This window comes from Moschus berezovskii, chromosome 27 (assembly GCF_049115385.1).
Source record: "Moschus berezovskii isolate FMDL1 chromosome 27, NW_MosBer_1.0, whole genome shotgun sequence".
In the NCBI taxonomy this organism is placed as follows: domain Eukaryota; kingdom Metazoa; phylum Chordata; class Mammalia; order Artiodactyla; family Moschidae; genus Moschus; species Moschus berezovskii.
The window spans coordinates 20,276,699-20,299,968 of NC_142486.1; the positions used below are offsets into that span (position 1 = coordinate 20,276,699).

The 23,270-nt window shown below is 45.7% G+C and overlaps 1 protein-coding gene across 3 annotated transcripts in view; it reads right to left on the reverse strand.

The window, feature by feature from the left end:
- Nucleotides 1–9,740: 9,740 nt before the first annotated feature.
- Nucleotides 9,741–23,270, reverse strand: part of PRKCB (protein kinase C beta) — a 381,063-nt gene continuing 367,533 nt past the window's right edge. For 2 of the 3 annotated variants that reach the window (XM_088833028.1, XM_088833030.1), the window contains one exon: nt 10,249–16,441. In XM_088833028.1, the coding sequence (XP_088689154.1) occupies nt 16,283–16,441 (159 nt within the window). In that variant the 3' untranslated portion in view covers nt 10,249–16,282. Of the gene's footprint in view, nt 16,442–23,270 lie in introns of all 3 variants that reach the window. The other variant, XM_088833029.1, reaches the window with a different exon arrangement.

Sequence of the window (23,270 nt, forward strand, 5' to 3'; positions counted from 1 at the left end):
TTGGTAAATTTACCAGCAGTTGAGTTAAACTTTACGCTGTGATTTGGTCCCCACCGGATGAATTCATTTTTTGGGGATGCTTTAACAAACAACCACCAACTGGGTGGGCTGAAACAACAGAGATTGATCCTCTCACGGGTATGGAGACCAAAATCAAGGTGTAGGCAGGTTGCACTCTCTCTGGAGGCTCCAGAGGAGAACCCACTCCTCACCTCTTTCAGCTCCCAGCCACTGTGTTGACATTCCTTGGCTTGTGGCCACACCCTTCTCTGCTCCATCTCTGCTCTGCTTCCTCTTCGTGTCTGTGTTATGTCCTTGTCTCTCTTACAAAAATATTTGTAGTAGCATTTAGGGTCCACCCTAGTAATCTAGGGTGATCTCTTTATCTTAGGATCCTCAATTTAATTACATCTGCAAAGAGTCTTTTTCCAAAGAAGGTGATTTTTACACATTCCAGGTTTAGGACTCAATACTTTGGCGGGAGACTGGGGGGTGCGGGGGGCGTGCATTCTTCAGCTTACTCGACCAGATTTTCTACATCACTGCTAAAGTCCTTCCCCTACTCATCCCCTGTCTGGTCCCTTATTCCCCCACAGCCCTTTATCCGAAGTACCACCCACAGACCGGACCAGCCCCCACCCTGCCTATGTCACTGGAGGGGATGTTTCTCTCTCTTCCAGTCCAGGCCTCTTCCCTTCAGAAAAGCCACGCAGACCCAAGTGGCCTCTATAGAGACTGGTGCTGGGCTGGTTAAGTGTGTTCAGTTGGGAGTCAGTGTACCAGTTTGGCCGGTAGTCTGAATCAATCACTGCGATTTTTCTCTCTCATCTCTATGACGAGCTCAGCAGTCAAGGTAAACTGTACCTTTGCCTCCGCCTGCACTATTGTGATGGGTTTCACCGATTTTCCTTTCTCCTCACCCCTATAGACCAAGTTCTCTAAGGTCAACCAGATCACATCAGCCCTCTGCTTCATGTGTCTGTGGGAAGACAGGATAAAGTCCCTCTAAAGGTGCCCCCTCATCCCTGAAACATATATATATATATATATATATGTATGTATGTATGAAGCTCTAATACTTTGGCCACGTAATGCAAAGAGCTGACTTATTGGAAAAGACCCTGATGCTGGGAAAGATTGAGGGCAGGAGGAGAAAAGGGCAACAGAGGATGAGATGGTTGGATGGCATTGCTGATTCAATGAACATGAGATTGAGCAAACTCTGGGAGATGGTGAAGGACAGGGAAGCCTGGCGTGCTGCGGTTCCTGGGGTTGCAAAGAGTCGGACACAACTTAAGTGATTGAACAACAACGTATGTGTGTGTGGAGGGAGCTATATATGTATATATATAGACTCAGCTGGGTCTTCGCTGTGATGCACGGGCTCAGTAGTTGCACACCGGCTTAGTTGCCCCGAGATGGGGGATCAGGGGTTGAACCTGTGTCCCCTGCATGGCAAGGTGGATTCTTAACTACTGGACCACCAGGGAAATTTCAACCTATTAATATATCATCTTACATGGTAAAAGAGACTTTACGGATGTGTTAAGGATCACGAGATGGGGAGATTATCCTGAATTATCTGGGTGGGTCCAATATAATCACAAGGAAGGCAGAAGAGTTACAGGTAAAAAAAGATATGCCAACAGAAGCAGAGGCTGGAGTGATGTGCTTTGAAGATTTGACAGAGGCCATGGGCCGCAGGACGCAGGTGGTCTCGAGAAGCTGGAAAAGGCAAGGAAATAGATGCTCCCCTAGAAGCAGCTTTCAGCTCTGCGGACAACTTGACTTTAGTCCAGGGAGACTGATTTTGGACTTGTGACCTCCAAAACTACAAAATAATACATCAGTGTTGCTTTAAGCCTCATTGTTTGTGAAAATTTGTTATAGCAGCAACAGGAAACTAATACAGTGTCCAAGGGATTCTCCCTGAACTTAGAACAAAGTTAAACTTCTCATCACCATCTACTAACACCTACAAGATCTGACACCTGCCTTGCTCTCTGGTCCCACTTTGCCGAGTCTGGCCTTTCTCTGGTGACACGGGCTGCTTTTTGGTCTTTGGAAGCCCAGGTCTCATGCTCTGGCACTTGCTGTGCCTTCTGTCTGGAATGCTTTGCTCTGGTCCTTATCACTGACCTCAGACTACCAAGGAGGTCTTCTCTGAGTGTTTGGGCTAAACAGCTGATGACTGAGTCATCCCCACCCCTGCCAGTCTCTTCCCACCACCCTGCTTTGTTTTCTTCATAGAAGGTATGGCTATCAGCACTGTTATCCACTATTTAATACGTATCCCTCTCAGAGTATCGACTGCATGAGAAAATGACCCAAGTTCCGTTTCCTATCTGGAATAAACATGAGTCCTAAAGAAAGATGCAATGAATGAGTGAAAGAAATCCATTCATATTTGGGTCTAATGATTTCTCTCTGCAGTCATGGGCTGCCTGACATAGTTTCAGCCTTTGTAGCATAATAATGAGAAGCTCATCCTCAAGCCCAGGTTTGAGCAAAGATGAGGAGGATGAGATCTGGGGGCTTCTTCTGCTGGCTCCTCTCTCTTTCAGTTTCCTCCCTATTCACATCATATTTTTAAATGTTTTCACCTTCTTTCCCTCTAAGCCTTCCCCTGGGCTCTGTTCACTTACAGCTAGTAGAATTTCCAGAAGATGATCTTGGGGTCAAATATCCCCAGGAGCTCCTCAAACTAAAGTTTCACGGTGCCTTTCAGCTTTCTGATGCCCGATTAGCACAAAGATGTGAACCAAATGTTGCTTGTGTTTAGGGGGATTCAAGGAAACTAAAGGAGTATGTCAAGGCTGTATATTGTCACCCTGCTTATTTAACTTATATGCAGAGTACATCATGAGGAACGCTGGGCTGGAAGAAGCACAAGCTGGAATCAAGATTGCGGGAGAAATATCAATAACCTCAGATACGCAGATGACACCGTCCTTATCGCAAAAAGTGAAGAACTAAAGAGCCTCTTGATGAAAGTGAAAGAGGAGAGTGAAAAAGTTGGGTTAACACTCAACATTCAGAAAACTAAGATCATGGCATCCGGTCCCATTACTTCATGGGAAATAGATGGGGAAACAAAAGAAACAGTGAGAGACTTTTTTTTGGGGGGGGGCTCCAAAATCACTGCAGATGGTGACTGCAGCCATGAAATTAAAAGATGCTTGCTCCTTCGAAGAAAAGCTATGACCAACCTAGATAGCATATTTAAAAACAGAGACATTACTTTGCCAACCAAGGTCCGTCTAGTCAAGGCTGTGGTTTTTCCAGTGGTCATGTATGGCTGTGAAAGTTAGACTATAAAGAAAGCTGAGTGCTGAAGAATTGATGCTTTTGAACTGTGGTGTTGGAGAAGACTCTTGAGAGTCCCTTGGACTGCAAGAGATCCAACCAGTCCATCCTAAAGGAAATAAGTCCTGAATATTCATTGGAAGGACTGATGTTGAAGCTGAAACTCCAACATTTTGGCCAACTGATGTGAAGAACTGACTCACTGGAAAAGACCCTGATGCTGGGGAAGATTGAAGGCAGGAAGAGAAGAGAATGACAGAGGATGAGATGGTTGGACGGCATCACTGATGCGACGGACATGATTTTGATTAGGTTCCAGAAGCTGGTGATGGACAGGGAAGTCTGGCATGTTGCAGTCCATGGGGTCACAAAGAGTTGAACACGACTGAGCAACTGAACTGAACTGAGGCTCTACTTTGAGACTAAGGGTGCTTCTACTCTGTGGGATTAAATAAGTATGATTTATGCTTTATTTATGAAGGACTCAAAACTTTTGATGCAAGAAAAAAAAGTAATATTCATTCAGATGAATGGTGGCAGCCTGGCCACCCACACCGGCTCTGAAACTCCTGGTCAGAGAAAGGATGATCATAGTGCTTCTCACCTCCACTGCACCTCTAAGGAGGGGGTTGCTCTGGTTGATCAAGATCGAGCACATCCATTGGGCACAGCGCTAAGACCTCCCCACCTTTGCCTTTCACTGTTGTTGTTTAGTTGCTAAGTCATGTCTGACTCTTTGCAACCCCATGGATTGCAGCACGCCAGGCTCCTCTGTCCTCCACTATCTCTCAGAGTTTGCTCAAATTCCTATCCATTGAGTCCATGATGCTATCTAACCATCTCATCCTCAGCTGCCTCCTTCTCCTTTTGCCTTCAATCTTTCCCAGCATGAGGGTCTTTTCCAATGAGTCCCCATCCCATATTACATCTCTTACAGCAAGGGTCCTCAACCTTCTGCCTGATGCGGAACTGCTGTAATAATAATAGAAATAAAGTGTACAATTTGAATCATCTCAAAGCCATCCCCTACTCCCAGGCCAGTGAAAAAATTGTCTTCCATGAAACCAGTCCATGCCACCAAAAAGGTTGGGAACTGCTGTATTAGAGGATACTCTTTATACTTACGTGGTAGTGTATGATATGACTTCCAGTGGTCTCTGCCTCACTCATGTATGTCCTTATGTCCTTCTCCTTAAGAGCAGACCAGACCTAATGACTTGTTTGTAATGAAGAATATAGCAAATGATGTACTGTCACTTGTGTGATTAATTTACAAAAGAATGGAACTTCCCTCTTCCTGATATTCTTCCTATATTGCTTTCTTAGCTTGTGCACCTTGATGAAGCAAGCCAACATTTTGGAAAGACCCATTTGGCAAAGAACTGAGGGCAGCCTCCAGCCAGGAGCAAGTGGGGAACTGAGGTTATCAATCTGAGAGCTTGCAAGTAACTGAATCTTGCCAACAACTATGTAAGCAAGCTTAGAAAGGACCGTTTCCCTAGTTGAACCTTCACAGAAGATCATAACCCCTGTCAAAACCTCGACTGAAGCTTATAAAGGCTTTCTGAAGCAGAGAACCCCACTAAACTGTGCCTGAACTCCTGACCCACAGAAATTATGACCCAGTAAATGTGGGCTTCCCCAATGGCTCAGTGGGTAAAGAATCTGCCTGCAATGCAGGATACAAAGGAGATGTGGGTTTGATCCCTGGGCCAAGAAGTTCCCCTGGAGGAAGAAATGGCAACCCACTCCAGTATTCTTGCCTGAAAAATCCTATGGACAGAGAAGCCTGGCAGGCTACAGTCCAAAGGGTAACAAAGTGTCAGACACAACTGAGAGCACACACGCACACACACACACAAAAAATATGTCTTAAGTTTGGGGTAATTTGTTAATAGCAATAGATACAAAACACAACCCACCTGATAGGAATTCTCCACGCAATCCAAATCACCTTAGGGTTAGGATCCCACGTTGGTATATGAAGTCGAATCTTCCAATAGTGACCAACTTTTCATTTACTAGGCCTTTTCTTCTATTCATTTCTCTCTTGGACTGGCTGAAAACAGAATTGAATGTTCTTGCATCTTTTGTCCAAATACCACTGTAATCTCACCCTGACATCTGGTCTGATATTGGCAGACCATATGCTAGGAAGACTAGCATTTTATGGGACAAAACTCATAATGGATTGAGTGTGGTTCAGTCATTGGGTGAGATGTCTAGACTGCAAACCTTTATTGTTTTGGGAAATCAGGATTCACTTTTGGAAACACCATTGCTTGTCTGGGCTTCCGAGTGGCACTAGTGGTAAAGAACCCACCTGCCAATGCAGGAGACATAAGAGACATGGGTTTGATCCCTGGGATGGGAAGATCCCATGGAGGAGAGCATGGCAACCCACTCTAGTATTCTTGCCTAGAGAATCTCACAGACAGAGGAGTCTGGTGGGCTCCAGTTCATACAGCCACACAGAGTCAGACGCAACTGAAATGACTTACAGCAGCATTGCTTGTCTAGGAAGTGATGAACAGCAGAATTCCATGTGTGTCAAAGCAGTTTCTCATCAAAACCAGCAAAGATACAAGACCTGAGCTATTTGGCTTTCAGATTTTTAGAGCTAGAGATTGACAGGTGGGAGTGGATTGGGTGTCCCAGATTTGGTTATCATTTATCTTGTTTTCCATTCCTCCCTGAATTCTCCAGCATCTCAGCGTGTATGTGTCTTGAGAAAAAGAACCAAGGCAGGAGTAACATGTGAATACTTCAGAACTTTGTCCTCATGGGTATGAAGAACTTATCACACCAGCTCTCAAGCTGACTCATTATCCAATTAACAAGCCTGAACTGTGGCACTGTGTCTGTATGTTGAGATTGAAGAGACTGATTTCTGGTGATCTAAGTGACCTGACCATGGAACAGCCCAAGATGTTCCTGGAAATTTCTTGATCCCATCTATCTTAACTCTTGGAAGCCCCCTAAGTTCACGAATGGTGTCATTGATGGCCTCTGCGGTAGATAGAAAGCTGGCCACACATTTCCCCATCATTCTGTTTGCCTTTGCAATGTGTTTATATAGTGCCTCCCATCCAAAAGTAGAGTTCATTTCTCCACCCCTTGAATTTCCCGTATGGAGAAGCAGGAACCATGACATTAGATGAGCCTTCAAAAGCGCTTGTGCACTGGGGTTTGCTTCCCACTGCTGCTCTTCAGTGGTCCTCAAAACCACCCTATGAGGAAGGCTATGTTCTACCCTGTGTGTGTGCTAAATCACTTCAGTCGTGTCCGACTCTTTGCGAGGCCATAGACTGTAGCCCGCCAGACTTCTCTGTCTATGGGATTCTCCAGGCAAGAATACTGGAGTGGGTTGCCATGCCTCCCTCCAGGGGATCTTCCCGACCCAGGGATTGAACCCACGTCTCCTGCATCTCCTGCATTGCAGGCAGATTTTTTACCCCCTGAGCCACATGGGAAGCCGCATATTCTACCTTGCTGGAGGGTAAACAGAGTATGTGGAGCAAAACCAAGCCATTCCAACTGAGACATCTCTAGACCAGCCAGTCTGTCAAACACTGTATATGTGAATGAGGTCATCCTAGACCATCAAGTCGCCAGCTGTCTTTCTTGCTGACTCAACATACACAGGCAAGCCCATCAGAGATAAGCTGGGATGGCCAGATCAGACAAACCATCACTATGAGTTAAACAAATGGTTGTTTTGTTTTTTTTTAAAGACACTTAGGTGCTGAAGTGGTTTGTCACTAAGATAATTGATCTTGTATCATGTGTGTGTTTCCACCAACTCATCTTCCTGATGGATTTTGAATCCCTGGAAGGCCAAGACTATAATTCATCTGAAGGTCAAATTCATGCTTTTGTCTTTGGTGGTGAACTTGGCAATGGGGACCTCTGGACCACATGCAATGACAAGCGAGTCATTCCTTTAATTTTTTCTCAGTGTTGGCCAGTCTCTCATACATCACCAACCTTAAGGAATCTTTGGGGCTACCTCAAACTTCCATCTTCAGAGAATCCACCAACGCAGTTTGTCTCCTCAGAACACATTCCCCTTGTTCCAAGAAGAGCTTCCAGAGAGCAGTCCCTCGCCAGTCTGGGCTAATGTGGTTTGGGTGGCACTCTACGCGGAGCGCCAGGGGTGACACTCATGGTGCATGTGGCAGCAGCCTCCAAGATGACACCTCGAGGCCCTCACTTCCTGGAACTCTCACCTTGTATAGGGCCCTCCCCAGAGTATGGGCTGGGTCTATTGACTTGCTTCTAAAGAACATAAAACAGTAATATGATGAGATGTCACTTCTGAGACTGGGTTGCCACTGAGATTCGACGGCTTCCAGATTAGACTCTCACTTGACTCATTTTCCCTGGGGAAGCCAGCTACCAAGAGCAAAGACACAGTTCCTAGCCAGGTGCTTATCTGGCTAGAAACAGAGGGTGTCAGCATCGTGAGATTAAACTTGAAGTGAATCCCATGTCCTCCAGTGGAGCCTTCATACGTAAAGCAATCCTGGCCAACAGCTTAACTGCAACCTTATAAGAGGCCACACCAATCAGATTCTTGCCCACAGACAAGAATTTCGTGTAATAAATGTTTGCTATTTCAAAGTTTTGGAGTAATTTGTTACACAGCAGTAGATAACTAATACAATTTAGGCTTGACCAATCAAAATACCCTACCCATGACCTCTTTCCACCCCAGATACAGGGCTTGGTTCAGGGGGGATGGACACGGGACCAGGCCAAGCCAGTCAGAGGAAACTGCAAGGCTCTTATAGGAGCTCCAACTCTTATTTCACTGGATGCGATCCCAGGAAGATGAAAGGCTGGAACTTCTGCAGTCTTCTTGTGCCAGTGTGTAGAAAGTCTTGAACTGTCTTGTTGGTCTCTATATCCACAGCACCCAGAACTATGCTGGTTCAGAGCTCATGGTCAATTATTTATGAAATGAAAGGCTGGTTTATATCCAGCAGAGGGAGGAAATATGCAGGGCTGGCAAGAAATAGGGAGGAATCAGAAGTAGAAATAGCAACTTCTGTAATATCTTAAATGGAACATGCCATCACACATCTATAGAAATTCACATATTTTTGTTTTCTGAATGTGATGCACTGAACACACAGTTTCTTCTTTAAGTTGTCTTTACCCAATGTAACTGGCAGAGTTCCTGAAATTCTGCACAGTACACTAGAATCAGTGGTTTCACTGTATCTGCCCAATGCCCATTTCCTGGGGGTCTTTCAAGGAGGGAGGAGATGAATAAAGTCTGTTGAGTCATGATGAACTTGCAGTGACAGATCTGCTCTTTCCTGCAACCCCATGGCATTATCAGCTTCAAAGGCAGGTGTTATCGATTGGATTACTACAGCTTTCAAAAAGAAAACAGAAGCCTGATTTCATTCAGAGAAGAAGGTGTCAGGCTCATACCCAGTGATTCAGTAACATGCCACTCTGATCTCAGAGAATGGGTCTCCTTATCATGCCAACAGCCTTTAGAAGCAATCTCCCTTATTTTTTTCCTTCCTCTTCTGGCTTCCTTGGACAAATATTGCTGTTGAGAAAAGGGGCAAACCCCTGTTTGTTTTGTCTGGTACAGATATAGAACTAGGAGAAAATATTAGAAGGTAAGCAGTTTTACAAACGCGAGTAACATCCTCATAGACCACAGAAGTGTTCTGTCCTGACGCCAACCTCCCTGTTGACTTCTGCCGTGAAACTGTGTCATGTACTTTGTGTTTGAGGACTGACTACATACCAACCACTCAACTGGATGACTGAGCAGATACCCTAATTATGGGCACAGGAAAGTATTATGTGGGAGGGTTGGGAAGATCCCCTGGAGAAGGAAATGGCAATCCACTCCAGTACTATTGTCTGGAAAATCCCATGGACAGAGGAGCCTGGTAGGCTACAGTCTATGGGGTCGCAAAGAGTCGGACACGACTGAGCGACTTCACTTTCACTTTCAACTGGATGACTGAGCAGATAGCCTAATTATGGGCACAGGAAAGTATTAAGGTCATGAAACCTGTGACTGGCAAACAGCATAGATCTTTACTTCAAAGGGCCACAGCATCCGGGGAAGTGGCTGAGCGTGTAGGACAATAGGGGGTGGCAGAGACTGCAGTAAAATGAGAGGATGCACTGCTTTTAAAGAGACGGCCATTTCTCAGTTCTGTTGAATTACTTCCACATGGAAATGTAGGCCCAGTGCTGCCAGTCTTCTGATTTTTTTTTTCAACTGAATCTGAAAGTCTAGAAATCTACATAAAAATTCCATTTTTTAATGTTGACAACAATTTCAATTAAATGAAATTCTGTGCAAGTGACACGAGGCTCACCTACGGGATCAGGCTATGACTTCCCAGTTTGCAACCCCTGCACCAGATTCTATTTAAAAGCAGACATGTAAACAAGAGTTGGCATATATTAACTCAGTTTAATCATATCAATTCTTAAACAAAAAAATTTCCTTCAAGAGACAATAGTTCACAGTAACTGCAAAGCTTACTCACAATTTTTAAAAATACCAGTCATGCTTAGCATTCAAGGGGGACATTATAGAATAACTGTAAAAACTTTTACCAGGAACATTAGCTTCTGACTTTAAAAATTACAAATACTGAAGCATTTTGGTATCAGACACAGTAGTTTTGACATCGTCTGTTTGTTTGATGAGTTTCTGGAAGTTTGGAAAATTGTACCTCTAATATTGGATAAAGCGCTTATTCTAAACTAAACATTTTCAGATGTAGAAAACAAACTAGCAAGCTACACATACAAAGAAAAGCCCTCTAGGACAAGCTCTCCATGTGTGGAATGCCAGCATATGCACCATGAATCCTGGAAGACTAGAATTGATACATACACTTGGCCTGAAGTCTTACACTCCAGGCTTACAATGGAGTTTGCATTCACCTACACATTAATGACAAACTCTGGGTTAGTATAGGAGAAGCCAGCAAATTCATTTTGGTCCAAGTTCATGATGAAGAGTTTATCAGTAGGCGTGAGTTCCACAGGCTGTCTGGTGAACTCTTTGTCGAAATTGGAGGTGTCTCGCTTGTCTCTCTGCCAAATGGAAAGCAAACACATTAACATGGCATAAGGAGGAGGAAATGTGACCAAGACATGCCAGTTATTGGGAAGCTGATGAAGTCTCATGGGCAGAGTCGGGAGGAGCCCTGTGCTGACTGGTTTTAGCAGCTGCACTGCAATACTATTCCCTGGCTTTCATTTCACATTGTATGTTGGCTTCTGGAGAGAAAACTTGGTGGAAATTTTCTAAGAAAGGAAATGAGACATTGACTTTAAGGATTGTCAGAAAACATGGTGTGTGTGTGTCTGTTGTTTTCTTCGGCTTTGAGATGAATTGGAAACTCCCTCTTACAAGGTCTAATGTCATAGAAATAGTCATGCAGTAGAGCATCCAGAAGAAAATCATTCAAGAGCGCCCCCTGTGGCAAGGAGGCTTCTTTCTTTAAAAAGGAGAAGAGCTCACAACCACTCAGATCCCCAGAAGGCAGAACGGCAAGAATGGGGACATCAAATAACTGCTCAACAAAAGGAAGGGATCACTATCCATCCCACATTTCCTGGTGCAATCGAGGCTTTGAAGGGATGCTCAGAAATCCACCCACAGACTAGAATTTGAGTCTTCATCAGCCAGAGGTTCTTCTGATGATCATCAGAGATCTTCTGATGATGCACCTGGTTAACAAACTCAGTCTGGAAAGGCAGTCTTAAAATATTCTCTTCTCCTAGTTAGTCTGGAGTTTCATTTTTGGGGGATGGGGGTGCAGAGGGGACATCAATCCCAGTTTAATAACTATAGTTTGGGCCAAGTTTCACCAGGGAATGTCAGCGTGTGGGCTCATGAAAAGATCTCACATCTGTATGATGCTCTCACCTCTTCAGGGTCCTTACCAGCCTATGATCTTCCCATCCTCACCACCCACCTGGGGGCAGGTAGAACTCCTCGCCCTCAGTGCTCTGACATATGAGAAAACCGAGGCACAGGAAGGTAAAGTGACTTGCCCAAGATTGCACAGTGGGGTAGTGACTTTTACCTGACATGATTCCCAATTATGCTTCATCTTAGCCTCTCTGACTGGGGGACAGTTTGATGGCTGGTGTATTGCGAGGACAACCAACGATAATGCATGGGTCTCACTGGTACTGGGCAGGTTACCTGGCTGAAGCCAGAATGGTGTCAGACTGTCAAGAAGGGAGAGAACTGACTGATTTGCTAGAGTCTGGCCAATCATTATCCCTGCTTTAGGTTTAATCCCTAAAGGGCACTGACTGACAAGGATTTCTCATTGCTGGCCTCATTGCCCTTTGCAAAATACCTCTCACAAGAATGCCTTCTTTTTGACTGCTCCCCTGAGACAGGTAAAATGTCCCTACGAAGTTCCCCACTTACTCTTGTGGTGTATATGTGGGGGTGTGGAGTGAGGGGACTAGGAATTCAATTCAGTAGGTGTGGTCAGAGGGCAGTGAGCAGAAGATGGTGGTGGAGCTGATTTTTGGGTGGTGGGCATCTCCTGCTACGCCCCACCCACTCTGCTTTTTTCTCATCCTGCCAGCTGCCAGCCTGTCCTGTGCTGTCCCAGGCACTGAATGCATTCTTTCCTGTGTTCAGAGAAAGGCTTGAATGCCAGCTTTCCCTTTAATACTGTATGTGCCTCCCTCTCTGAACCCCACTAGTCATATTAAACATCTTCCTAATTGTCTTCATTGCACTTGCTGCTGTCAGAAATTGTCATGATTATTTATTGCCTCTTTGCAGGAGGGCAAAGTCCTTGTCTGTACATTTCCAGTGCCAAGACTTGGTACATGGCAGGCCTTCCATGATAATTTGCTGAATGAGGGAACAGATGAATGAAGACTTAATGAAAGATGAACCTCTTGACTTCTGACAACTTAAGCGTCCCCAAGCTAGAGATCTCACTCTAGAGCAAAATAATGGAATTTGTTCCCACTGATCCTGTGGGTCACTCACACGGGCCCTTGTCACATTGCGAGCCCCAATATGGATAGAACTGTGTGAGGCTCCTTTAAGATCGGAGAGCTCCAGGGCTGGGTGTGGGCCCCGGGAATACCTAAGGCTAGAAGACAGGCAGCTGCCTCCTTTCAGGTCCCCCGGCGTGGCTTTTCCTGCTGTGGGCATCCAGCAGAGGTTCCCTTTGCATCATCCCCAAATATGAAAGTCCTACCCCATTTGTTGTACTGGTAATGCTTCAGTCAGCCACATGGTCCAAACAGGGCTTGCCACTGTGGGCAGATCCTCAATAGAAAAGAACCCTGAACTTTACCCCAAAAGTTGGGAAAGAATGGGCCTCTCTGTTGGGAAAATTCCTTTCCGGGCTGATAGTTTCTGAAGTTACATGAAAACAGTTGCACTCATCCCAGGAAGGTTACTGAACCCGGGTCTCCTGCATTGCAGGTGGATTCTTTACCATCCGGGCCAGCAGGGAAGCCCCACTAATTCCACTGGCTTCCTAGTAATTCCCCAAGATGGTCACTGTGACCATGGCCCTGTGCTTTCTTAGAAGAGAAGTTCAGTGAGGAGTCCAACAAACGGAAAGAGGGATTCTAAGATCCTGGTAGACACTAGCCATGACCACCCTGGACTGTGTTTAGGCTTCTTCGGATCTTCTTATTTAGTTTCTTTTTATAAAACAACCCTCTAATTTAAGTTCTTCTGGAAAGCATCAGCCTGTCTCATCTAGAAGAATCAGGTGGTGTCAAGCCAGGGGCAGTGTCTCCTTGAGGGCCCGAAAGGGTAATGACTGTAGGGATCTAGACTAATGACTTGGAACTGAGTTCTGAAACTAGTTCCCTCTCATCATACAGGCATCTGTCAGCTCACATCTTGACGATTCTGTGATCGGATCAAGTATGGAGACTGTGCCTTTGGCCTTCTAGAAGGAAACTCAACCCAGCTCTTGTCTCTCTTTCCCCACCTTGGCACTATAGGACTGGACCAGAAATCTGGGTCGAGAGGGTGCTGTTGCATCTCCTTTAGTCTCCAATGTGGTCTCCAGAGAGAAAGAACCCCAAAGTCTTCTGATGACTCTTCCTTTCTTAAAAGAAGTCTTCCCTGATTAACCGAGAGATGAGTTATCTCTAGATCACATTGTGCTTTTAATGACTTGTTTAATGACTACCTTCCTGGGTTGCATCTTCATGCTCCCCACCATGTTCCTGGCACCCAGGATAGAGCCCAGCACACAGTCAGTGCTCACTAAATGCTGGCTGGGTGAATGAAAGGAGGGTGGAATACAGGCACATTCACAAAAATTAATTTAAAAATCTTTCTTGGATGTGTTTGCAAAGTATTCCACTGAGATTACATCTGTTCAAAGCTCTGCTTCTCAGTCTCCTCTGCACTTGAAATGTTGATGGAATAGGCAACTGCAAGAATTCTAATGATCCCTCCCTTTCACAGAAGGCTTCCCTGAACAACTCTCAGCTCGGTGTATTAGGGGAACAGAGGCTTTGGCTTGAGTACCTACTTCTGCAAACTATTAAACTTTTCAAAAATAATGGCAGCAATTTGGAAAATGTAGAGTGCAGCAAATATAATACATACATATATATACACACACAGTATATTCTTTCTATTTATATCTATTTATCTCTACCTATCTATTTATATCTATTCATCCATCCTGCAGTGTTCTCTAGAGTTGTCTCTAATGACCTGTCAATGGCCCAATGTTTCCCCTTGGTTTCAATCTTCCTGAGAGTATATCCAAGTAAAGGCTTGGTGACCCAACAGCCAGATGAAAGACCTCAAATAACCTGTCTGTTGGTGGGCATGGCTCAGAGACGGCAGTCACAGAGGAGGGAGACCCGTACGGAGAATCAGGAAACTGGGTTTGCATTCCAACTGGCTGACTTTGGGCAAGTCACTTCCTCCCTCCTGATGCCGGTTTCCCAACAATACAAGGAGGAGGCTCTTCCCCAGTTTTCCTCCTTCTCTTGCCTTCTAAGCCCGAGAGCTAGGGCTTTGCGTCTGCTTCCCCTGACGTCTAGATTGTGACCCACAACAGTGGCCACAGGGATGGTCCTGAAGCCCCCAGCAAGGAGATGAGAGCAGGCAGAAAGGAGTGAACAGCAGGAGCCTTTGCCCAAGTGGAAATCTAATCACAATTTTCTTAAAGATGAGAAGTCTCCCTTCAAGGACATTTGTCAAGTGTTTTAAGTTCCCTTGATGGTCTCAAGCCCTGGCACTTGCTGAAATCACTTGACTTGTGACAAGAGTTGCCTTCAGGGCTGCCTGAGGACAGTGGGGGACAGAAGGCAGGATGAGGGACCACCTGCTGTCCTCGTCCACTCAGGTGGAAATGGAATTTCCCCAATCAAGGGGTTTCCCTGGGCTTCTGGGGGCTCGTGAAGCTATTTGTTAGAAAGGATGAGTTTGAGCTGAGAGGCGTAGTGATTTTGATAATAAACTCCAACAGCCCCAGTCCTCCCCCTAGCTGGCCCCTAAACTTGCCTCTGGTGACAATTTGGGCCTTGAGCTCTGATTTCATTGGAGACGCCCCCAGCCAGCTCATCCCACCCCATCAAAGGCCCCCAGGAGTCTCTAAATGATCCACAGTTTCAGTCTCTCTGACAGGCTGAACACTGGGGCCAAGATCAAGTTCTGGCTTTAATTTTTTTCTGTCCTGAAGCCTCAGGAGGCCCCATTCTGCAGTTTGGGTCCATGTTTTTCATAGACAGCCATTTTCCTTGAAATAGTATTTCTTCTTGCTTGCTTGCTTTTTTTTTTTTTTATTGTATCTCGATGCTAGAAGAAAAATGGCACATAACAGATATCCAGATACAAACATTTCCACAAACATCTTGCAAAACAACATCAAAGTGAAGAATACAACTGTCTATGCTTTCAAGACATGGTGTCTTTCTCAGAGCACTTAATTAGCTTTCCGAAGCCAGCAACAAACCTAGACAAATCCCATTCGAGCAGGCATGGGTCTGCCAGGCTCTAGAGCCATCTTCTCGGTAAATCAAAACAGGTCATTGTGGTTAATAACATTTGGACATGTATTTCAAAGCATGTGTAACAAAAGTGAGTAACTTTTTTTTTTTTCATTTGAACAACAACAGAAATAAAACCCCAAAGCAAATAAAGTTTGAAATGTAACGTAAAACCATGGCCCTTTGGGACTTTGCTAAAGTGACCATGTCTTTTCAGGGAGTGAGTCCAAATGCCCTGTTCAAGTAGTTTGGGGATGAAGGTGATTGGGGGACACAGGGAACCAGAAAATACAGCACTAAGGTAGCACCCAAGCTGGTTGCCTTATGACTCCTGGAGGTGCCCTTAGACTGAAACTGTCTAAAAGCACACTCTTGGAATTTTAAAAGGACTTAGATAATTTTCTTAATGTTTGAGTTAAAAAATTTTTTTTTATTTTTTAGAGTGTTTTTTCCCCAAAGTTTCTGGGGCCTCCAAACCAAGAAGAAGGGAGGAAATTCCCCCTAAGGCAAAGCAACCATCTACTTGGATACAAGCCAAGCTCCAGGACTGGAAGCGGGAGAATACTGCTAGCATCCGATTAGCCACTTGTTTGGCAGGAAAAAATTCTAGATTGGATGGTTGGCGTTGAAAAAGGGATGAAAATGGCAGCGCGGGAAAAAGGGGGAGAAAGCAGGCATGTTCTGTCCCCGCTAGATCTACATCGCTGACATGCTGGGGAAAATAAACGTTACAAGGACTTTGATAATGTGCTAATTATGCAGCCACATTGTCAACATGCCATCTGCATAATCCCATCTCACAGAGATGCTCCAAAACTACCTGAGGACATTTGGGTCCTGAAACATGGTCACTCTAGTTTCATCAGCAAATAAAACATGGATGCAACTTTGCAATGAAAAAAAAAAATGTCACCACAATAGCCGTTGAGCTTGAATGACAGAAATGAAGGACGGAAATCTACACAGCTACTTAGCTCTTGACTTCAGGTTTTAAAAATTCAGAGTTAACAAAGGAAAATCCTTCGAATTCTGATTGGTCAATATTCCTGATGACTTCCTGGTCAGGAGGTGTTAGAACTGGTGGATGGCGGGTGAAAAATCGGTCGAAGTTTTCAGCATTTCGCCCACACTATGAGAGGGGAAGAGAAGAATTTGTGGTAGGTGGAAAAAATAAACTAAACGAAACTGAAAACAGAACAGAACCAAATGAAACTAGCTACGGCTTCTCCAAGCCCTTCCCTTTCACTACCTCGGAGAGATTGTTTCGATGACCAGAAATGAGAGCAACATAAAATGCAAAAATCTCATGACCACGGACTGGCAGGTGACCTTGGGCTCCCGACCTTCAGTTCCTGCAGCTCATGAGCTGCCCGTGGTGCCCTTCTGGGTGGTCAGGAGCTGGATGGCAGCATGGGATGGTGGGGCTGGGGGTATGTGGCATGTTCTCCCAACTCCACCCCAAGGAGCTGGCCAAGCTCATTCCTGAAGGAGATGGGATTAAGGTCCCTGAGATATTTTTTGTGGTACAAGATTCGAAGTAATGACCTGCTTATACTTCACCTCGGAGATTCCCAATATTAAGCAGCAGGTCCCTTATAGCGCTGTCCTGTGGCTCTCAGTCAAATCTGGAGACATTCTCCAACTCCACAGATACAAGAGTTTATATGCTCCAGTTAATGGAGAGAAACATCCAGACGTGGGTCTGGTGCCAGCAATGGCGGGGCCACTACGAGGCCCTGGCTGGAGGGAGAAGTCAGTGACCCTTAATGACAAAGTACCAGGAAATAAACGCAGCCATTCTCCCTCCAGATGGGAATGAAGGGTGTGGGATGAAAGGCAACCCAGTGCTTGGGGAGGCGATCTCCCCAAGCTCTCAAGAAGAAAGCATCACCATTTCTCATGCATCCTGCTGCCCTTCTCTATGAAAAGGTCCTGGTCTGAGGCAGAGTGATAATGCGTGTGCATGTGTGTGCACATGTGTTCACTCACACGTGAGCACATACACGCGCACACACCAGTTCCCATCTAATGAGAAGAGTTGCGTCACTAGGCCTGATCTTCTTCCTTCTTCACCAGCAAACCCATTTGCATGAAATCTCTAAGTGTTTCGGTATCTACAGGAGGCAACCACAACCTCATAACACAGTGGAACCAATGCCAATTGAGATGTGCTCAGTCGCTCAGTCCTGTCTGACTCTTTCCAACCCCATGGATTGTAGCCCACCAGGCTCCTCCCTCCATGGGATTATCCTGGAAAGAATAATGGAGTGGGCTGCCATTTCCTTCTCCAGGGGATCTTCCCTACCCAGGAATTGAACCTGAGTCTCCTGTGGCTCCTACATTGGCAGGCAGATTCTTTACCACTGAGCCACTTGGGAAGACACTAATAATTATAACAGTTAATGTTTATTATGCACTTTGTATGTTCCAGGCATGCTAGAATGCTCTTTCTTTGTATTACTTTTATTTCATTCTCCCAAAGACCCTATGAAGTGGGTATTATGGCCATCCCTATTGTGTGGATGAGGAGACTGAGGCCAAGGAGGTGATGTAATTTGTTCACAGTAGCAGAGCTACTGTGTCAGACAGGTTTGTCTGTCAGAGTCCAAGCTCCCAGTGCCATGTTGCAAAATGGCTGGTGGGCTGGCGCCTGGCCGCACAGAGTGGGGTGAGGGTGACATGGGTTAAAATCCTGGCATCACTGCCTGCTAGGTGTGCAACCCTGGCCAACTCCCTTCAAGCCTCAGTTTCCTCTGTTGTACACTAGAGACAACTCTAATTTTTCTCCAATGAGGTTCTGATGAGGATAAAATGAGAACCTGTGTGTGACTGACACCATGCCTGGCGCTGAGTAAGTGATCAACACAGCCAAGCTGTAAGCATTGCTGGTTCTCGTTTTCCACGACAATTCTCCCCAGAGAGTATCCACTTCCTACAATGGCGTGTTTCCATGATGTTGAAGTTTTAAACATTGAGGAAACAGCCTTGCATTTTTAAAGACTCACGTCAGACTTGGAGAAGCACATTAGTTACTCCGAACTAAATTGTTTCAGCTGTTTTGACAGCTTGACTTCAGTACCGATAAGGGACCCCCAACCACATGACCAAGACTCAGGTTTTTTCTGCTGGCCAGTGGGGCAAAACTTTTGTCCACACAAAACTTTTGCTGTCAAGGTCGACACAGTGTGGTCAGGAATACTGTCCAGATCCTTTCATTGTTAATTCATTTTCTCATTCATGAAACACTTCTTGAGTACCTACTATGTACCAGGCCCTGTGTTAATAGTAAATCATAGAAAATCCATGCCTCAGAAAGCTTACATTTTACTGGAGAAGAAAGGCAATCAATAAATACACAAAAATATAACTGTAAATGTATATTTTAATGCCAGATGAGGAATTCCCCGGCAGTCAGGTGGTTGGAATTGGTGCTTTCCCTGCCAGCACCCCGATTCCCTCCCTGGTTGAGGGAACCAAGATCCATGCAGCCAGGCTGCATGGCCAAAACTCCCCCAAAACAACAAAAACAAAACAAATAATAATGCCAGATGGAAATAAGTGACATTAAGAAAAACAGAGTCAGGGGTAAAGAGTGAAGATGATGCCATTTCTGATAAATCAGTCAGCTTGGAGGTGACGTTCTGGCAAGCCTTCAGTCAGGAGGAGCTGTGCACACACTGGCAGGAAGAACATTCTAGGTAGAAGGAACTGCAGGGGCAAAGAAACCAGGACAGGAGCTTGTTGGGCATGGTCACTGAACAGTCGTGAAGCCAGTGTGGCCAGAGCAGTGACCAAGGGGCAAACAGGGGTCCGAGAGCTCAAGAGGGGACTAGGAGCCAGATCACTGGCCACGCCAGCCCTGTGAAGACAGAGGCTTTTCAGCTCAGCTTGATGAGAAGCGGCTGGAGAATTCTGAGCACTGAGGAGGCAGGCTCTGACTTATATTAAAGCAACGTCACTGGGACTGTGTCCAAAAAAGGCCAATGGGTGAACAAGGGGGGAAGGTGGAAGCAGGCCAAACAGGAGGATGCTGCAATAATCCAGGCAAGAGGGGATGGTGGCCTGGATTGGAGGAAGGTGACAGTGGGGAAGACGGAAAGACGCATTTGACTGGGGAGGGGTCTACTTTGAATTGCGAGTTATGACCAACCTTGATAGTATATTAAAAAGCAGACACATTACTTTGCCAACAAAGGTCCGTCTAGTCAAGGCTATGGTTTATACCGTGGTCATGTATGGATGTGAGAGTTGGACTGTGAAGAAAGCTGATCGCCGAAGAATTGATGCTTTTGAACTGTGGTGTTGGAGAAGACTCTTGACAGTCCCTTGGACTGCAAGGAGATCCAACCAGTCCATTCTAAAGGAGATCAATCCTGGGTGTTCATTGGAAGGACTGATGCTAAAGCTGAAACTGCAATACTTTGGCCAACTCATGCGACAAGTTGACTCGCTGGAAAAGACTCTGATGCTAGGAAAGGTTGGGGGTGGGAGGAGATGGGGACAACAGAGAATGAGATGCCTGGATGGCATCACCGACTCTGTGGACATGAGTTTGAGTGAACTCCAGGAGTTGATGACGGACAGGGAGGCCTGGCGTGCTGTGATTCATGGGGTCGCGGAGAGCCAGACATGACTGAGCGACTGAACTGAACTGAACTGAAGATTTGCTGATGGACTGATTGTGGGGTATGAGAAGACTTGTGGTCTGAGCCACTTGGTGAGTGGGTGACACCTGGGGTAAAGCATGTTTGGTTAAAGAAATGGAGCCTTGGTTTCATTCATGGTAAGTTGGAGAGTCCAGTGGAGATGTCAAAGGTCAGATAGGAGTCCCCTCGCTGGGACTGGAAAGGAGCGGGCACTAGACTGATGGTGGAGGCAGTGGGGAGGGTAGAAGATGGTTGTGATCATCCAGAGGAGAGAGATGGCAGAGAGGGTTGCAGAAAAAGAGGGAGCAGAAGGGATGGAGCTGGAAAAAACAAAGAGATGTCAGTGGCAGGGACTGGAGGAGTGGGGTGGCGTATTACAAGGCAGCCCTGTGGGTGCTTCTGGGTGCTGGGACCCCAACCAGCCAGCACAGGAAGCTGAGACACAGAGTCTTCAGGGGCCATTTTTCTTAAAAAAAACAAAAACAAACCCATCCCTTTCCCATCCACACCAGAAGGCTGTTGCTTTGCTGGGGCCTCCCCAGAGGCTGTGATGGGAGACAGGGAAACAGCTTCTGGCAGCTCTGCAGCCTCCTCTCCCATCACTCCCCCCACTGCCTGGAGAACAATGAAATCTTTAAGTGAGATAGCAGAGGAGATGCAGAGGGGTTAACTAAGGGGGCACAATACAGCGGGAGCGTGATTTCCCTGCTAATAAGCAGCTTACGAGCCTGGCAGATCACAGCCTCCCTAAGTGTTTCCGTGTTTTTCAAATGGAGCTGTCACTGCCCATTAGCTTCAGGAGCGCTCCCTAAATGGAGACGTCAGCCCTTGGGAGGCACAGCCCGATCAGCTCTGCGCCTGCTGTGTCCTTGGAGAATGGGCAGCTCCGCGGCTGGGATCTAATTACAAATGCAGCATGGACCACACCTGCTTCTCTGGCTGGGAACGCTTCAGCCTCACTCAGAACACCCAACCCCCTTGTCATCACTGGGGCTCCTGGAATGGAATGGGGGCCAAAGCCAACTAGGTTATTTAAAGTTACACGGAGCCTCTTCCACGGTTGGAGAGGGGAGTGAGGATTGTGATGTGTTCGCTTGAGCCCCCAAATTTAAGAGCCAAGACCACTTGAAAATCTTATCTGTGAACTGTTACATGTGAGCTCTTTTTTTCCCTCTTTTTCTTCCCTTCTTTCTAATTTCTGTTTCGTTGTGTTAATAACAGCTCTAAGTCTAGCTGTCAGATGTGGAGTTGGCTCAGTCACAGCAACCACAGAGATCTTTCAAAGACGCCAACCTGGATATGTCACTTTCCTGCTCTTGTCTGTGGTGGCTCCCCATGGCCCAAAGCCAACTCCTCAGCAGGGCTCACAGGCTGTTTAGGACTCGGCGCTGGTCACCTGGCCAACAGCCCCTTCACTGCCCATATTGCCCTGGTCCAGCTCCCACCCCCAACACACCCTCCAGCTGTGTTGAAATCCTCCCAGTTCCTGGAACGCTCATGCATGCTCACCTCCAAGCCTGAGCACAAGCTGTCTCCTCCACCAGGAAGCCTTGCCTCCCACCCTGTTCCCCGTCATTGCCTACACGTCCTGTCTCCAGTCACTTCCTCCAGGAGCTTTTCCTGGAGCCCTCCTCTCCTGGGCTTAGCCCATCGAAATACAGGAAGGGACTCCCCTGGTGGTGAAGGGGTTAAGACCCCACGCTGCCATCCCGGGTCAGGGAACTAAGATCCCACATTCCAAGGTTCAAGAGACAGAGTGTTCATCAAAGAGTTGTTACAAGGGAAAAAAAATTTTTTTAAATCAACTCTTGACCAATAGGGAAAAGAGTTGAATAAATAATGATATAACCATTTTTATGTATTACCATGCAAAACACTTTAAAAAATTAAAATAAGATGTAGAAGAATCTCAAATAACAGTTATATATAATTAATAACAGTGTGTACAATATGTTCCCATTTTATAAATTATAGACATAAATGTGTATATACTATCTGCATGTATATTATGTATGTGCTTGTAGAGATTGGGAGAGTTACAGACTGTTTGATTTTTCTATCTTTTGTGCTTATTGTGTTTTTGAAAATTTAAATAACAGTCAAGTAGTATTATTAATAAGTATCATTTTAAAGATTTTTTTTTGATGTGGACCACTTTTTTAGTCTTTCTTGAATTTGTTATAATACTGCTTCTGCTTCATGTTTTGATTTTTTGGCCATGAGGCATGTGGGATCTTAACTCCCAGACCAGGGATCAAACCATATCCCCTCTGTTGGAAGAGTCTTAACCACTGGACTGCCAGGGAAGTCCCTACAAAGCCTATTTTAAATGAGGGAGTGGAGTTGCAGTGGAGAAAAGGGGGAAAATAGGAATAAAGGGAATGGAAATATTTAACCAAATTGGTAAAATCTGCCTGGTGCTGTTTAATGAGCTTCATGTTAGTTAAAAACCCTAAGATTTCCCTAATAGCTGTCCTAGTGTGTACTTCAGTGCTAAAGGAATGATGATGAAGGCCACTATTTAGCTTAGCTAAATGGGCATCTTCCATCTACTGATTTGCTGGGCACCAGAAATAAGATGGCATAGAAGACATCTCTGTCCTTGTCATCATGGAACTTATGGTCCAGCAGAGGAGACAGATGCGCACATGGACAGCGTGGTGCCGTGTGACACGTGCTGCCACTGAGTACAGAGGTGAGGAACCCGAGAAGACAAGCTCAGGGAGAAAGAATAAAGTCCAGGGGGACTTTCTGGAGGAGGTGACACCTAAGCTGGGTGGGACCATAAAGAAAGACACTGTTTCTTTGGAGGAAGGAAGGAAAGAGCCCAGGGAAGAAACAGAAGTGAAGAGAAATCAGCGACGGAAGAAGACACTGGAGAACAGGATAAAGGTCTGCCCCATACTTCTAGCTGCTTATCTGGGCTTGACAACGTGAGGCCAATGGCACAGGGGAGCTTCCTGCCCAGCCTCCATCAAGATGTCAGGGCATCTTCAGGAACTGAGCCTGATGAAAAGATACCCAAGCATATAGTCTGAGTAAAAGACAAAGAAGTCTCTTTTTTTTTTTTTAATGTGCAAATTCAATGAAATTTGGGATCCTTTTTATGCTGTGGTTCTCCGCAGCAGGAGAACGCAGGAGGGTCCCACCCAGTGAGCAGCAGCCAGCCACGGTCAGAGCCACACACACATTTGATCATTTTTAAAAGTTGTCTGTAGACCAAGGTTTTTCTCCCGAGCAGAGTCAGACAGTATTCCAAACTGTCTGGCCTTTGGCAAAGAAGGAAAGATTAAAGCCTCCTTTTCTGATAAT